At 41.5% G+C, this 17,251-nt stretch overlaps 1 protein-coding gene across 1 annotated transcript in view; it reads right to left on the bottom strand.

Annotated features, from left to right (window-relative positions):
• PLCE1 (phospholipase C epsilon 1) overlaps positions 1–17,251 on the bottom strand; it is a 249,379-nt gene that overhangs the window by 66,128 nt on the left and 166,000 nt on the right. The window contains exons 5-7 of the mRNA XM_045568895.1: positions 12,482–12,740; positions 10,709–10,914; positions 367–1,042 (exon numbers count right to left, since the gene is read on the bottom strand). Coding sequence (XP_045424851.1) covers positions 367–1,042; positions 10,709–10,914; positions 12,482–12,740 — 1,141 coding nt within the window. The remainder of the gene's footprint in view (positions 1–366; positions 1,043–10,708; positions 10,915–12,481; positions 12,741–17,251) is intronic.

Below are 17,251 nucleotides of genomic sequence, written 5' to 3' on the forward strand. Positions count from 1 at the left end.
TTCTTCCAAAATGTGAGAATCACAATGACCATGGTCACTATTTTCATACAAAATAATCGAAAGAAATCTACTTACATAGTATCTATCTACTATGAATAGATACTATTCTTTATACATATGAATTTGCACACTAGCTTTGCACATATTTATTTAGTTAATTCTCACAGCCACCTTATGAGCAGGTATTGATATTGTTGACATTTTATAGATAAGGAAACTGAGGCACCCAGAGATTAAGTAAAAGCTGCCCAAGGTCACACAGGTAGCGAGTGGCAGAGCTGGGAGCATGACCCCAGTGGTCTAGTCGCCAAGCGTGTGTTCTTGAGAGTTACACTTGTGAGGAAAGAGGGCGGCCGCAGCCCTTACCTGATGGAGACTGACGTACTGTTTCCGCAGCCACTGCTGTCTCTGGTCAGGGAACTGCCTCATCTTTCTCACAGCTCTAGTGAGCTCTAACAATCCACTGAAGAGCATTTGAGCCGTATGCTTTGGTGCCACGAAGTGCAATAATCTATTGTCCGTGGTCTGAAGCCCATAGAGCAGTGTCACACCAGTCTCCGACAGGAACATGCCCCCCAGTTTGTTCTGAACACACACAGTGTGTATATCTATGCTGGGGTGTCCCATGTACACAGCCTTCACTGAAAACAGATCCAAGACCCCCTCTACCAGGCCACTCAGTGCAGCACTGCTCAGTAACGGGAATTTCCCAGGCTCAGCTGTGTTACTAAGCACACAAAGTTTTGCTCTCGTGCTGGCTGGGGAGGCGGTGGTGGGCTTTTTCCAAGTCAAGGTGCTATTGTCAGGCTGAAGCTGGAGGAAGCAGCGGGCAGACAGGTGTGTGTCCTGGTCGTAGTGGATGACTGTGGCCCCCTGCAGCAGGAACTGGTGCACGTCAGCTTGGATGGACAGCACGTACCACGGGATGAGCTCGGTCCCGTGGTCGAAGGCCTTCTGTGAGTTCTCTGATCCACGAGAGTCGTACTCTTTGGACTGCTCAAAGATGTCGTTTTCTGAGTCCAACAAGTCTCCAATTATAAACCTGAAGGAAAGAGACACAAATTTTCTCTTATAATCAGAAGTGAGAACAACCCCAAAGCCTTTTGCTGACACTGGACTTTATTTTTCATCCTGCTATGAATTCAGATTAGCATAGGAAATATAAAATGCTAAACGTCACAGAGTAATGTTTTATAACTGTGTTCTAAAACCTTATATTTAGCAAAGTGTCTGAACATAGGTGTAATTACGAAAGGAACTAATAGATGAGTTATCGTATTTTTATTATCAACAACAATAATCTTCATTATGTATTAGTTTTCCCTCTTGTGTCAGGAATTGTGTTAATACTTTACATACATTTCTGCACTAAATCCAACCTACTTGCAAAATTAAGTTTTATTGTTATTTTTTTACTGAGGAGAAAACTGAGGTTCAGAAAGGGGAAGTAACTTGCTCAAGGGTCACCCAGCTCAGAAGAGGCCTGGCCAAGGTGGGATTCTGGTCTGTCAATAGCCTACGCTTGTTTGCCTTCCAATTAAATCATAAACAAAAGTCATGACCTGAATACCAGGCAAAAACAAGCTTAACAGGCTGGCCTGAGAAATACTTCTGTTAAAAATAAAATACAATTAGTTCAAAGACACTCATGGGAAATATGGTGAGGGTGGCCAGATAAGAACAGCTGTCCTTGACTCAACCTTAGCTCTCCACTTCCTGCGTGTGTCTGTGTGTGTGTGTGTGTGTGTGTGTACTTGTGGACAAAAAATGCTAGTCAGCTTTGAAAATTTAGCAAGTTCCCTTCCCTGAGTCAGGAACCTGGATTATAAGAGCCTGGAGGAGTGAAGGCAAAGGAGACTTTGTCTTTTTTCTATATGGCCACCTTGGCAGGAACCTGACCAAGAGACTCATTCTCTTCAAAGCATAAGAAGTTGTCAGCAAGATCAGGGTTCCCTCTCTTTGGTCCCCAGACATTGCTAGCACAATGCTGGAGAAACTGTGAAGGAGCTGGTGCACAGGCTGGTCCATACGTCTCTGGGAAGGAAGGTTCCCATTGTCTTGAGTCCCTTGAACAGCCTACCGCCTCCTAACCAGTTAACCAAGCAAAGGCAGCAGCCTTGGGCTTGTTCACCCTCCTCAGTCTAGACTGTAGTCCCTAAGCAGGGTTGCCATTCCTGCTTTCAAACCCCTTACCTCAAGTAAATGGATATTCTTTTTAAAAAAAAGTCTACCAGAAATACAGATTTTAGTGTCCCACAAATCTGATGGCAATAAAATCCTTTTCAGAGCCCTACACCAGAGACAAACCTAAATGTCCAGCAACAATAAAATGTATACATAAATTTTAGTGTATTCATACAATGTAACTCTGTATGGCAATGAAAATAAATCAGCAAAAGCTAACTTATGTAACAACACAGACAAATTTTAAGTAAGACATTCAAGAATACATACGGTATGATTATATTTATATAAATATAAATTTCAAAACCAGGCAAAACTAAATTGTACAGCTTAGGAATGCATATTAGTGGAAAAACTACAAAGCAAAGAAGGATGTTCTTATCCTAAAATTTATAATAGTATTTTTCCCTAGAGGGAAAGGTGGTGACATAATTGAGAAGGGAAATAGAGATTTATGGGTGCTGGCAGTATTTCAATTCTGGGTGTCAGTTACATACCCATTCACTTGATAATTATTCAAGTACATTATTTTTTGATAAACTTTTTATTTTAGGATAGCTTTAGATTTATAGAAAAATTACAAAGACAGTATACCCCATACAAAGTTTGTCCTATTATTAACATTTTCCAATAGGTCTGGTATATTTGTCATAATTCATTAACAAATACTGATACATTGTTATTAATTAAAGTCCATACTTTATTCAGATTTCCATAGTTTTTACCTAATGTCCTTTTTCTCTCCCAGACTCCCACCGGACATACCACATCACATTTAGTTGTCGCGTCTCTTTAAGCTACTCTTGGCTATGACGGTTTCTCAGACTTTCTTCATTTTTAATCATCTTGACAGTTTTGAGGAGTACTGGTCAGGTATTTTGTAGAAGGTCCCTCAATTAGGACTTGTCTGTTATTTTTCTCATAATCAGATTGTCGTTATGGGTTTTGGGGAGGAAGACAACAGAATGTGCCGTTCTCATCAGATGACAACGAGGGTACAGACTATCAACGTGGCTTCTCCCTGTTGATGTTGGCCCTGATCACGTCAGAGGTAGTGTTTGCCATGTCCCACTGCAAAGTTATTCTTTTTTTTTTTGAAACTCCTTTCCATACTATACTCTTCAGAAGAAAGTCACTATGCCAAGTTCATACTTAAGGAGTGGGGAATAGGCCAGGCATCGTGGCTCACACCTGTAATCCCAGCACTTTGGGAGGCTGAGGCGGGAGGATAGCTTGAGGCCAGGAGTTCAAGACCAGCCTGAGCAATGTGGCGAGATCCTATCTATCTCTACAAAAAATTTAAAAAATTAGCTGAGCATGGTGGCACACACCTAAAGTCCCAGCTACAAGGGAGGCTGATGCAAGAGGATGGCTTGAGCCCAGGAGTTCAAGGCTGCAGTGAGCTGTGATTGTGCCACTGCACTACAGCCTGGGCAACAGAGCAAGACCCCATCTCTAAAAAAAAAAAAAAAAAGAAAAAAGAAAAGGAAAAAAAGAAGTGGGGAATTATGTTGTACCTCCTTGAGGGTGAAAAATTTACATAAGTTATTTGAATTCTTCTGCATGGGATATTTGTTTCTTCTCCCCCATTTGTTTATTTATCTTTTACTTATGTTAGTATGAACTCATGGACACTTATTTAATACCTTGGGTGGGTTATAATTTAATACTACTTCATTTATTTTATTGCTGTGTCCATTGGGAGCTCTTCCAGTTGACTCTTGTGTTCCTCTTACTTACTCTCATCATTGCTCATGTTTTCTTTTGAGCCCTTCCTTACTTTCTGACACAATAAGAAGCTCCAGGCTGATCTTGTCCCCCTCAGGCTGATCTTTCTCCCCAGCCCTTTCTTCAAGAAAACTTGATTCATTTTCTTGAAGAATGGTATTAGAAACCAAGATCTGGGTGCTAAGTGCAAATAAATTGTATTTTATGCACTTCTCTTAATAAAAAGTGAAAAAAGAAAAAACTCTGTTGTGTGTAACTTAGCTCCATCCCACTGAAATTGCTCTCAGTAACAGTGGAAAAGCAATACTTACGTCCTCTTACACTACGGCTTCATACATATAACATGACGATTAGGAACATGCCCTCCTGAGTCACACTGGGTTTAATCTTAAGCTCCACCACCTGTTTGCTGTGTGACCTCATCAAAACACTCAACCTCTCTGAGCCTCAGTGTACTTAAATGACAAAAAGACAACACCTGTCTTTCAGAGTAATGGTAAAGATGAAATCAGATAAGAGTTGGAAAGCACTCAGCACAGCATCTGGCTCAGTAAAGTACACTACTATAATTAAATATAGGAAGACTGAGGTTTCATTCCTTGCACTTCTCCTTCCTCACATCCTCTTCTCTAGCCTAAATCAGCCCAGCTTTCCTCTAGAGGAGCTTTATTCTGGGACTGTTTCTGTTTCTCCAGGTCATACTTCTTGTTGTTTTTCGAAGAGCAAATAGGATTCAACCAGTGAGCATCAGAACCCACTAAAATACAACATGAATTAATTTGGACATAGAACTTCTGATTTTAATTTAGCAAGAGAAATGGAGTTTCCCACATTCCACTTAAATTTAAGTTCTGAGCTAAGTCAAGCATTTTCCAGTGACAAATTACAGGCATTATGAAAAACAATGTTTGGAAAGGAAAATCATAAGGCTTTTCTGGAGCCTGTTTCTGCTGCTCAGAGATGATGTAAGCTGGAGAGAGGGGACACTGTCTTTCTTGGCATCAGTTTTTATTTTAGAATGCAAAAGGAACTAATGCCAGATGGTAATAATTCCATTAAAAAGCAATCTTGCAGGGACTAATGCTCAAAATAAAATTGACAATTGTTTGTAATGAAATAAGTTCATTTCAAGCAGGAAACTAGTACCTTTTGCATCTTAGATGATATAGTGAATTCTATACAATTCTGTGCCCAATTCTCTCAGGAGATAATTTGCTGTGGGTTTACAAGAAAGAATAAGGTGGAACGTTAAAAGTTATTTAGGAACTGAATAATGGTAACCAAAGATCAAAGATGTGGTTTACTGACAAAGAAACTATCTTGTCAAACTTAGGTCATATGTCTTCAGGACAAGACCAAGGAGTGAAAATAGAAGGAAAGTTTTTACCCTATTCCTGAAGAGCTTCTACAGTGTCTTGCAGTTAGAAACCATAAATTGGCAGATAAACACATTTCTAATGTTCCCTGATGAAAATCTTATATTAGGTGGTAAAGGGGTGTATGTTAATCTGGTTATACATTTTCTTTGTAAGGATCATTACTTCCTGCAAATTTAACACAATTACTTGAACTTGAATCACCAAGTGATAAACAATTCTAAATTTAATTTTTTAAGAGAGAAGCAAATCTACACCTTTTCTAAAGGACTTGCTACAGCTGTTCTCTGTAATAAAATCTAGTGTTTGTAAAGCTCTCTTCTGGAAAATTTTTGCTTTTAATTAACCTAGCACCTTCCTCGACTACAGGCAGTCTCTAAATTATATCTGAGTAGTATGTGGATTTTGGAGCCAGCCTGCCTGAATTTAAATCCAGGCCCTGCTAGTTGTGAGACCCTCAGTAAAACTGAAATGTTGTGAGGATTAAATTCTTTAATATATGTAAAGTATTTAGGACAGTGTTTGCTTAAACATAGGCACTCAATAAATATTAGGCTCTTAAATGTTGCTAATATCAGTATTGTTTGGATTGTGTTTACAAATCAGTATTATAGAATAAAGTCATCTGTACAAATACTGCTTCTCTGTGAAAACGGTGTCTAAGTTTCAAGCTGGGATTTAAGTGATAAATAAGCCTAAAGTGAATGCTGTTCAGACAGTGGGAAAATGGCTTTCTTTGTTACAAATCACAGAAGGAGGATGGGTCTCAGGTATCAGCCAAGGAGACAGAAAAGAAGAGAAACAGAGGATCCCAGGTATCCCCTGCAAAGCAGGGGAGTGAGACTGTGCTATGGGCTGTGTTGAAGCAGTAACTGTCCATGAAGGATGTTGGAGATGGGTGTTGGTAAGGTTGGGACTTGTCTGCAGCATCCTTTATGCAGAGTAACTGATTAGCTTCCTGTCATTTTATTATTTTGGGCACACACACATGTGTGCCCACATATTGCATGCATGTGTGTCTGTAGTTAATCCTGGTAACTATTATTTTTTCCCAGATATTCTACTTTCTTGTGCTTAGCTTTCTTATTTTCTATCCCTGTGGGGTTGGATTATCTTCCAGGCAAGTCTCTAAGGAGGCTGTTGGGGTGGGAGGGCACAGGAAACAACTCTTCTCACTACAGGAGGGGAGTATGACTGAGGGGTGCTCCTGAAATGGTGACTGTGGTCCAGAGTGCCCACGCCTAAGTGCTCGAGCCTCCAGAGCCTCAGCTTGGCCGCTGAAGGGTATGATGGCAGACAGTCACAATAGCCACCATTTATATGGCACTCACGATGTGCTATGAATTTTGCTTTATTGATAGGCATCGTCTCACATAATCCTCAAAACAACCCTATGGAATCAGTATTATCATTCCCATTCTACAGATGACAAAACTGAGGCTTAGTAAGGCTAAGTCACCGACCCAGGTGACACATAATAGTAAGTGGTGGTGCTGGTACCAAGATTCAGACCCAGGCAATGTGACTGCAAGGTCTGAGTTCTCTTTTTTTTTTTTTTTGAGACAGAGTCTCACTTTGTTGCCCAGGCTAGAGTGAGTGCCGTGGCGTCAGCCTAGCTCACAGCAACCTCAAACTCCTGGGCTGAAGCGATCCTACTGCCTCAGCCTCCCGAGTAGCTGGGACTACAGAGCCTCCCGAGTAGCTGGGACTACAGGCATGCGCCACCAAGCCCGGCTAATTTTTTCTCTCTATATATATTTTAGTTGTCCAGATAATTTATTTCTATTTTTAGTAGAGACGGGGTTTCACTCAGGCTGGTCTCCAACTCCTGACCTCGAGCGATCCGCCCGCCTCAGCCTCCCAGCGAGCTAGGATTACAGGCGTGAGCCACCGCGCCTGGCCGGTCTGAGTTCTTAATCAGCTCAAGCAGCCTCCATTCTAAGTTTTTGTCTGAATTCATCATCTACTTATATACCAATTCTCCAAATGTACAAATCCTTCTTAAGCTGCAGCATGCCAAAGAGGGCCAACGGTATTGAAAATGATGATAATAAGAACTGGCAGCTGCTATTAATATATGACCCAACATCCTTCTCTCCATGCCTTAATATTCCGAATTTCTATTTTCCAACAATGGTGCCACATGCTACTCTTATGTCTCTAGCACTTAAACATACACAGGCATGGCTTATTTATTCTTCATGCTGGCAAATTAAGAAAGTCATTATTAATGAGTTTATAGGCCATATGAAAAGTAATTGAAATGTTTTTGGTATTCAAATGTTCCTAATCTACAGGAACTAGACGTTAACCCGTTTACAGTCCAAAGAAATGCCTTAAACATTGCAGGACAGAAAAAAAAAAAAGCCTGCTCTGTGGCGGAACACACAGCCAGGCTCCTGCCCCAGCTCTGCTATTTATTACTTGGGCAAGTGACCTGAGCTCTCTGGGTACCATTTCTTCATCTATACAAAAGTTAGATCAAATGGGAGTAGCTGAGAGGTTTGAGAATTATAAGAGCACCCTTCAGGGTGAACCAAGGCACCGTTGAGAGTGTCCCTTCCTTCTTTGCTGTAATTTCCACAGTGTTGGTGGTTGCCACCTGCACAGGGACTGGAGGGTATTGTTTGTAGAGTCTTTGTTTAAGCCAGATCAACAAAGCACAGTTCCTCTGGGCTTTGGGATCTGCAAATGCCTTTGCCACACACAACCCTGCGCTGGACATTTTACCGTGGGCTCTGAATCAGGAATGGATTCCCAAGTCCTGGCGGATTGTCATGGAAACGATACTTGCGGATCTGGTTTCAGTGAATTCTAGTAAACACCCTCACCGCCTCTATTTTGTGTGTTCAGAGGTTCCTTTCAGATAGCAGTCACTGGAGGTAAGGAGACTATTACCGGTACTTAGGTACAAAGGTTTTGAAGTGACGATTTCAATATGACTCCATAGGTTTTATAAAAGAAATATTTGCATTTTTATGTTTTTCTCTCTTTTTAAAAGTGCGTACAGCAGGGTCTGGCAAATGGGCAGTAGAAGAGAAATGTCTTTAGGATGTAGGTGGCAAAACAATTAGGAAGAGGACAAGAGAATAAGTAGAAAATAGGAAATAAAAATTCTATGAGGGGTGATGGTATGATGCAAGCCATTTATCCCTTGAAGGAACCCCAGGGCAAAGGAAAGGACGGTGAAAGAAAAGCCCAGAGTCTGGGTCTCTAAGACTCAATAAAAGTAGCATTCTTGAAGGCATTTTAGAAAGGTTGACATCTTTAACACATTGACTGCCACACTAGAAAAAAATTTTTTTCCTTGGGGCCATGGTGCTTTATTATGAAAATAGAATAAAAACTTCGAAAACAAAACGATCCTTTCTAACTTAATGAAAAATTTGTTATTTTTTATTGTTTTCTGTGTGTGAATTACATGCAACTTGAAAAATAGTTCACACGGCTTCTAAGGTGAAGAGACGTGTGAGTCCCATATATTTCACCAGGCCCCAGGCTCAAAACTGGCGTGAATTAAATACAACTCACACAGCAGTTAATGTGTTAAATAACACCTTCCCCCACAAACACACACACACAGCCCCAAATGAAAGTTGTTATAAAAAAGAGCCATATGAAATTCATTATTTTATCTATTCAGAGATGATATATCCTTAACAGTAGGACTTAAGGAAAGAATTTCAGCCAGGTCTCAACATAAGGAAAAGGCATTCTTCTCTCAAACATCCATTTGATTTTTGTTACAAATACTGTGAAACTTGTAATAGATTGTGATTTCCTCTTTCCTTTGGGCACTAAGAATCTCAGAATGAAATTTAGTCACTGTACAGACTGGATAGTATACATTTTTGCTATGTTTTATTTTTTCCTATCCTTATTTTCCTTACCCTTAATATCTTCAAGTATTCATTTTTATTCTTATAAGCATCTACAGAATCTTTTGTGGCAAGAGGTAGATGTATACATAGATACCAATATAGAGAGCTAGGTATAGATTAAGGACCTAAATGGCTATGAGATATTGCCTGTGCCTATGTGCTTATTTGTAGATACAGATTGCCACTAATGTCAAAATGTGCTAGTGAGAAAACTCTCAAATGATCTCTGATTTGAGATAAAATGACAACAACAAAAAGATTTGGTAGAAGATGTTTGTGAGACAAATTCAAATTTGAATTTTAGGGCCAAGACATTATGGTAAGGGCCGTAATAGCCAATCTTTGAGCCCCTGGGTCCTCGATGAGAGAGTGAGCTAGGAAGTAAAGTTTGGAGGGAAGCCTAAAGACTTTGGAGAAATCTGGAATTTATACTTCCTTAAAACATAATAGCGTTAGGAATTCAGATACAAGATGTTCATTTCTGTGTTCACGACTGATTCTAAGGATCTAACACTACAACTTCAAAGAAATTATTTTCTAAAAAACACTGTTGTCCTTCCCAATATAGGCACATGCACACACAGACACACACACAAGTCAGGAAAGGGTTTGCAAAACAAACTGCATTGTCTTACAAATACACATACACATGTATAAGGACTGCAAGAAAACTGCAGTGCATGACTCATGAGTACTGACTGCAAATAAATCCTTTCCCGGCGAAGACACCAAAGCCAGTAGACCTAATATTAATAGTTTAGGGTGGCCCAAAAGGATTCCTCCACCTGGGCCAGGCTCTGCCATTTAATGTGAGGCTTGAGCATGAGTAAAGGGCCTTGAAGAAATGCAATGGCTGCCCCAAGCCCACCAATTTCTCTACTTTTCATTTGGTTGCGTGGACACACATCTGGCTAGACTGCAATGCCTGCTGATAAACAGTGATTGGAACAACTGAAAAATGACAGAACTGCAGATGCCTCCTATGAGCCAGGCTAACTTGAAAGCACCTCACAGAGCAGTGATTCTAAAAGTGAGATCCTTGAACCCCCTGACTTAGAATCATCCAGAGGCTGGGGCAGCTGATAAAAATATTGATTTTGAGGCATCACCTCAGACCTATTAAATATTTAATTTAAAAGTACTTTAACACCTACCCTCATGTCCCACCCAGGAATTAATATTAATAAAAACCACTGTTATAGAAACTACGAAATAAACAAAAGAGCATAGCACTAATCCTGAAATTAAGTTTGTTGAGTTCTTAGAAATGGCAGGATAGCCCTAGGTTTTTTTTTTTTTTAAAGGGATAACAGTTGGTAAGAAGTTAAATTATGAACAGTAATTTTCGAACAAAGAAGCAACATGAGAAAGGTAAATTCTAACTCAGAATTAGTAAAGTTAGAAGATAAAGAAGCATGGCTTACAGATAAAAGTGGCAGGTTTTTATTAGGTGCCCATCTGAAACTAAAAAGACTTACCAGTAGGAAAAAGACTTACCAATAGGAAAAAAGAAGAAATGAGCTAATATGTAAGACTTACTGCCATCGGGTTTTATCCTTCAAGGAATTTTTCCTGGAGCTGCTCCCTTCACTGGGGCTGTCCTCCTCCTCCGTCTCCAGGCTCCGACTGCAGCTCCTGATGATCTGGAAGATGCTGTTGACAGTGGACTCCTTCTCCGAATTCTTTAAGCCATTTTGTCCCACGCGTTGTAAGAAATTATCTTGTCCACTGTAATCTGCGACAAACTATAGACAAATATATCGAGAATGTGCGATTGCAGCTTCATACGTCTGCATAACCTACTTGGCTAGGGCCATGAAATCATAACAGTAATAAATAATGGCTTTTGTGCCTATTTTATTGGAAAGAAAACAAGAACCTCCAGGAAAAACATTGTTTTTTTTTTCATTTCACCACATGAAATATCAAAACTCACCCTTGTTTCCACTGAGACAACTTTAATCCCTCTAGGAATCAACACTCCACTCCAAATTTAAAACACAAAAAGCAATATTATTTCAGGGCTCCCTGAGGAGAAGAGTAGCCATTTTTCAGAGGAAGGGCAGGGTTATTTTATCCTTGTGGTGAGAACTGAGAAAAACCATGACCGAAGTGTACTATTCGATGGGACCAGTTCAAAGGACTGGGGCCTCAGGCAAACGCTGAGAAAAGGTGATGTCTGGCTTCTTGGTGGCTTTTAAGCTCTTACTGTCTGTACTGGACAGCAGAAGCTTCTTGCATCAGAGGTGTGAGCTGGGCCAAGGGCTGTAAGCTCCCTCTTCCTAAGGCTTGAGGGAGCTAAGCTGGGCGTGGCCTGGGAGGCTTCCCTTAAGCTTCTTCCTCCATTTCTTGCCCTTTAATCCCAGCTCAGAAACCAGAGAGATGCTGGTGGTGTGGCCTGTGTCTGTCAGGGGCTCTCAGGTCTTCCTGATGCCAGGTGACGCCTTTGTTCCTGGGTGACACAGAGGAGGCTGAAGTCTGAGGAGAGTCTTCCCCCTCCCACAGAGAGGGGGTGTCCATGAGTGGGTGAGAGTGTGTGTGTGTGAGTGAGAGAGAGAGAGAGAGAGGTTAGTGGTGGGTTCTGTCACCACAGTAAGAATGACCCTAGATTTGGGTTTGGGACTTCCAGGTAAGGGATTCCTCAAAATCTCCATAAAGCTCTTTCCATTTTAGTCCCTTCTTTCATTTTTAAACACCTTAGAGGGAGGATTCCTTGTCTTTTCCTTCCAGTTTCTCAGTGCCCCTTCTCTCAGTGCATAGTGCCCTGAGTCAAAGGTCACACCATCCCCTCTGCTCTGGGAGTCAGGAATGAGAAGCAATGGGCCTGGAGGGATCGAGGCACCTGTGACCAGAGCCTGGAGCTTGTCTTTAGGGAAGGCACCAGCTTCCCCAGCGTCTTCCCACAAAGGCTGGAAAGAAGGCAGAGTTGACTTCCCCTTCTTTTTTCCACCGATGTGGAAAAGTTAACGCTCTCAACTTTCTTTATCCTCTGCATCCAGACATTTCCACCCAGTACGACAAACTTGTCGATATTTTAAAAACAATCAGAAAACAGCCTCCTTTTCCACTTGTACTCACACACTAAACCTAATGCATTAAGCCTAACTCAACACGATTAAGCCCTAAACAATGCCAGTTGGCATTCTTTTCTCCAGAACGTTCAAGGACTTCTTTGCTACCCAGAAACAACATAACAATGATTAACTGTGGGTTCCATAAGTGATCTCTTCTTGCTTTAGTGAGCACAGACAGGGCCTGAGGAGACAGGTGGCAACCATGACGTCAGATCACAATGGTTCTGGAAGGCCTCACCTCTAAAGTCTCTTCCTGGGAATTGTACTGTGGGCACAGCTTCATGAGGCCGGAGGCTCCATCGAGGACCTCACAGAGCTCCTTCAGAAACACCCCGCAGAACGGAACCACCTTGCAGCCGGGGATGTGCAGCGCCCGAGTGACCACCTTCCGGTACTCGCAGGAAGACTCGTGCTGAGCCATGGCGTCCTTCAGGCTCCGCATGGTCTCGATGTCAGACTGGTCCATAAACTGCCACATTTTTAAAACTTTTCTTGACCTATTGCAAGTAAATGACATGTTTTTAGACTTAAGGAGAAGTAATATAGTTTACAGTAAATAGCCTAAATTCCATATAGATTCATACTTTTTACCTTCTAAGTCTTCTTTACTTGTTAATGTTTATTTAGTGTCCCTAGCTCCACCTACTTCCCAACATAATACGAATATTACTTTTGTAGACTGAAACGCAAAGTTAACTAGGACAGATAACAGATAAAAACGGGCCTATGGGATGAGTCAATTGGGGAAGCTGGGCACTGAATGCAGGTTGGAGCTTTTCTGGCAGCTGTGGCCAGGAGAGAAACAGAGTGGCTGATATGCTTGTACAGGTATTTACGGAGGACTGTGTGTGGAAACCTGGCCCAACCACTCCTCTTGATCTTTTGAATATTATCCTTGGATTAAGTCAGTCCCTCAGTGATATACATGAAGCCTGTTGTTTTGGCCTCTTTTGTAGAATTGCTTTTTACTGAATCAAGCTTCGACATTAAGCCACCAGCCCCTTTTGGGGGACTTGATTTTAAAGTATTATTTGCATAACAGGATGTTAAATGGGATGTTTCCTATTCTGAAACTGCTGCTGAGGATAATAGGTGACATTGTACCCTACCTTCTAAAGAGAGGTGTCAGGTTTTCACCAGGGGGTGCCCCAGAACTGTGGGCTCTGCCCACAATAGTCTCCCACTCTCCTTGGGCCCATGCAGAGGAACTGGATCTGAGCAGAACGGTCAGGAATATTTCTTTGGAGAGAGCTGTGGGAGGGCTACATGCGAGAAGGAGGAAAATCACACCAAGTGCAGGGAGTGTTAAGTGAGCTCCATGGAGACGTTGGCCTGCGTCCTGGGCAGTCTGTGGATCCCACGGGCTGGTGTGTGACTCTTGCCTAAAGATGAGGCTGGCTGGAGCTGCCCGACGGCAAAGGGAGAGAGGAGTCCAGCGGATGTGTCCTGAGCTTGCAGAGCTGGGAGGGCAAAGTGCTCAGTGTTTCCTGTGAGGCAGGAGTGGACACTGGGGAAAGGGGTCCGACCCGAGCTATCTTGGAGGGCCCACCTGCCAAACGAGGGGACCCTAGCAGAAAAAGCCTATGAGGGCACGACCTCCAGGGACAGCCCCTGGGCAGTGAGGCCTGAGTGGTAAGCTAGCAGGTGACCCGCATTTTGCCAGGAAATGGTGTGTATGTGGGTGAGGGGGGTGGGGAGATTAGAGGGAGTAATGAGGAAGGAGCCCTAAGAGCACCCCACGTGGATCTCTGTGCGTGCGCCAAGGCCAGATCACAGCTACCCCAGTCAGGTAAGCCCTGTGCTCTCTGACCCCCTTCTCTTCCCCTCTCCTCCCCATCTACTTTTTCTGCAGAGACTCTGTGTCAGAGGGAAGAGGGAGAAAAGAGAGAAACTCTATCTTCCCACCCTACTGCAAGTTTCTGAGAGTGTTGGGGTATGAGATGTGGGGAAGGGAAGGAGCTATAAACTGAGTGAGAGATTAAAATTTTGATTTAGATCAGACTGGATTAAAAACTCATGGTGTAATACAAAAGACATCCAGGCTGGTCACAGTGGCTCACGCTCATAATCCTAGCACTCTGGAAGGCCAAGGCAGGAGGATTGCTTCAGCTCAGAAGTTCGGGATCAGCCTGAGCAAGAGCAAGATCTTGTCTCTACAAAAAACAGAAAAATTAGCCAGGCATGGTGGGACATTACTGAAGTCCCAGCTACTCAGGAGGCTGAGGCAGGAGGACTGCTTGAGCCCAGGAGTTTGAGGTTGCAGTGAACTGTGATGATGCCACTGTACTCTAGTCAGAGTGACAGAGTGAGACTTTGTCCCCCCTCCAAAAAAAAGACATACAGACAAGAAGTACAACGTGACAAACATCCATGTGCCAACCTCTCAGTTAAAAAAAAAAGTCAAACATCAATTAAATGGTTGAGACTCCAGTGGATGCCTCCATGAGCACATTTCACCAGAAGGGACTCTTTCCCTTACAATTCTGTGTACTTTTCCAACACACCCCCTACATTGCTAAGAAAGTCATAGAATTATTTGTGTATTTTAAAATTTTATATAAATAGATCACACAGTAGATACTCTTACACGACTTGCTTTTTTTTGCACAGCCTTATGTTTCTAAGATTTATTCATGTTCATGATTATAGGAGAATGAGACTGCTTGTTAACCACAAAAGTGACTGGAAAATTTATAGGATCTCCCAAGGCATAATCCAGCATCAGGGGAGGGAAAGCCAGTTAGATTGGTTTGAAAGGCAGTAAAATCAGAAAAATAAAATCATTTTCTGATTTCACCCCACTAAGTCCAGCTTATCCTACAACTGGATTCTTCTAAGGCAGTGAGAATCCTTTTGTGGGGAATGAAGCAGAGGTATAAATAAATGAAGTGAATGAATGAATGAGACATGGTTCTTATTATTTAATCATCTCTCTTTGTGTGAGTAATGGAGTAGCCATGGTTTACTTAGGGGCAAAGGACAAACCTCAGCAAAGATCAATTATTTTTTGTTAAATTGATGGTATTTTAAAAACTTTTGTTTTTACGATTATAAAGGTACTAGATACACGTTATAGAAAATCTAGAAAATACCAAAATATAGAAAAATCACCCACCCACAATTCTACCACAATACACAGACAACATTAGGTATATTTCCTTCCAGTATTTATTCTTTTCCTATCTGTCTGGGTATACAAATATTGCTGAGGTTATTATAAGCTTGATATAATAAGTAAAGATAGCTTGTTCCCAGACAGCTTTACTTATTATATGTTACCAGTGATATAACATTTTTTCATAAACATTATTTTTGATGGCTAAGTAACATTCCATTATCTAGATGCATCATCTTATTTCCTTGAACTATTTTCCTATTGTGTTCATTTGGATTATTTTAAATTGATTCCATGACTGAGTAGACATCATGCAAATCTTTGTACTTCTCATTGTTTCCTTTAAAGACCTAGGAATTTAGTTAGAGGAGGCAAAATGTACAATGTCTATGGAAAACTAAAGTCATTTAACAGTAAGGATGCTTGCTCCCTCTTCCCATCCCATTGCTTAAAAAAGATAAAACATAAGTCTGCCTCTACAATCATTCCATCATAAGAACATCTGACAACTTAACTCCTGTATACATTGTTCTGACAAAAGAACTATCATACCTGGCACTTTTGCCCATCTATCTATAAAGATCAGTTTAGTTTTAAGCCAAATATAGCAGCATCAAACTAGGTGGCAGCGGGTCTGGAATGTGAGGCAAAATGCACAGGGATCAGTGTTGAGGTCTAGCCTGGTTTGAGGTTATTCCTCATCGAAGAGAATCACCTGGCTCTATGGCCTTCTTGGATTTTTAATTCAAACTAAGGTGGATCAGAAAGTCACATTCACCCTAAGCCTCCATGGTCATTCTGAGCCCATCCGTGTATCAAGACGATCTAGTAAATGGTATGTGGTGGCCAGCCTCCAAGACAGTTTCCAGTGATCTAATGCCATTTGGCAGAAGTGACAGTGTGTGATTTCTGAGGCTTGGGCATAAGAGGCATTGCACCTTCTGCCTAGTTCTTTTGGATTGTTCACTTTGGAAGGAGCCAGCCACCATGATGTGAGGACAGTCACGTCCATGGGGACAGGAAGTGAGGTACTCAGCCAACAGCTAGCACCAACTTGCCATGCAAACACAGAATGAAAAGCATTATTAAGATAGAATTACTTATAATATGATCATTCTTTTCTTAAAAGAAATATAACACAGGTTCTTTGCAGAAAATTTATCAATAAAAGAACCAAAATCATCTGGATTTGGCCTCCTGTTCTCCAAGTATTTTTTCTATATTTTGCTTCTGCTGAGCCATGCCTGGTGCATTTGCATGATTATTGCAAATGTCAATGATATGATCATTTGAGTTTATTCTCAGGAAGATTCAAAACACACAAAAAATTCTAACTATGGGAATTTTCATCTCCTTTCCCAACCCAGAATCTGTATGTAGGGACCTGGAGAATCAAAGAAAAATCTTGATAATGCTATAAAGTAAAATTCATTTACAGTGCACACCCTCACTGGGATGGTGAATCTCAGGAAACAGTCACAACAACAATAGCTTCTCTTTATGAAGCCTTACTACATGCCAGGCACATACACTGAACATTATATATTATTTCACTGAATCCTACCTAAGGAGGTAAGTGCTTTTTAGTATTATCCCCATTTTATAGACAAAGAAACTGAGGCTAAGTGAGGTCAAATAACTTGCCCAGATCACACAGCTATTCCGTGGGGGAGCCAGGATTTGATTCCCTGCTTTCTGACCTGACAACTCACACACCACACTGCCTCCCGCAGGAGTGAGAGAAGCTACTTTGCGTCTGGGCACTGAGGCTGAAAGGATAAGGTGGGACACTTGACTGACAGGTGATGATTTTGTTATTCGCTTGATGGAGAAGGCATAAGAGCAGGATACCATAGTGGTCAAGATCATGGGCTCTGAAATCAAGGCTGCCTG

This window comes from Lemur catta, chromosome 14 (genome assembly GCF_020740605.2).
Source record: "Lemur catta isolate mLemCat1 chromosome 14, mLemCat1.pri, whole genome shotgun sequence".
In the NCBI taxonomy this organism is placed as follows: Eukaryota; Metazoa; Chordata; class Mammalia; order Primates; family Lemuridae; genus Lemur; species Lemur catta.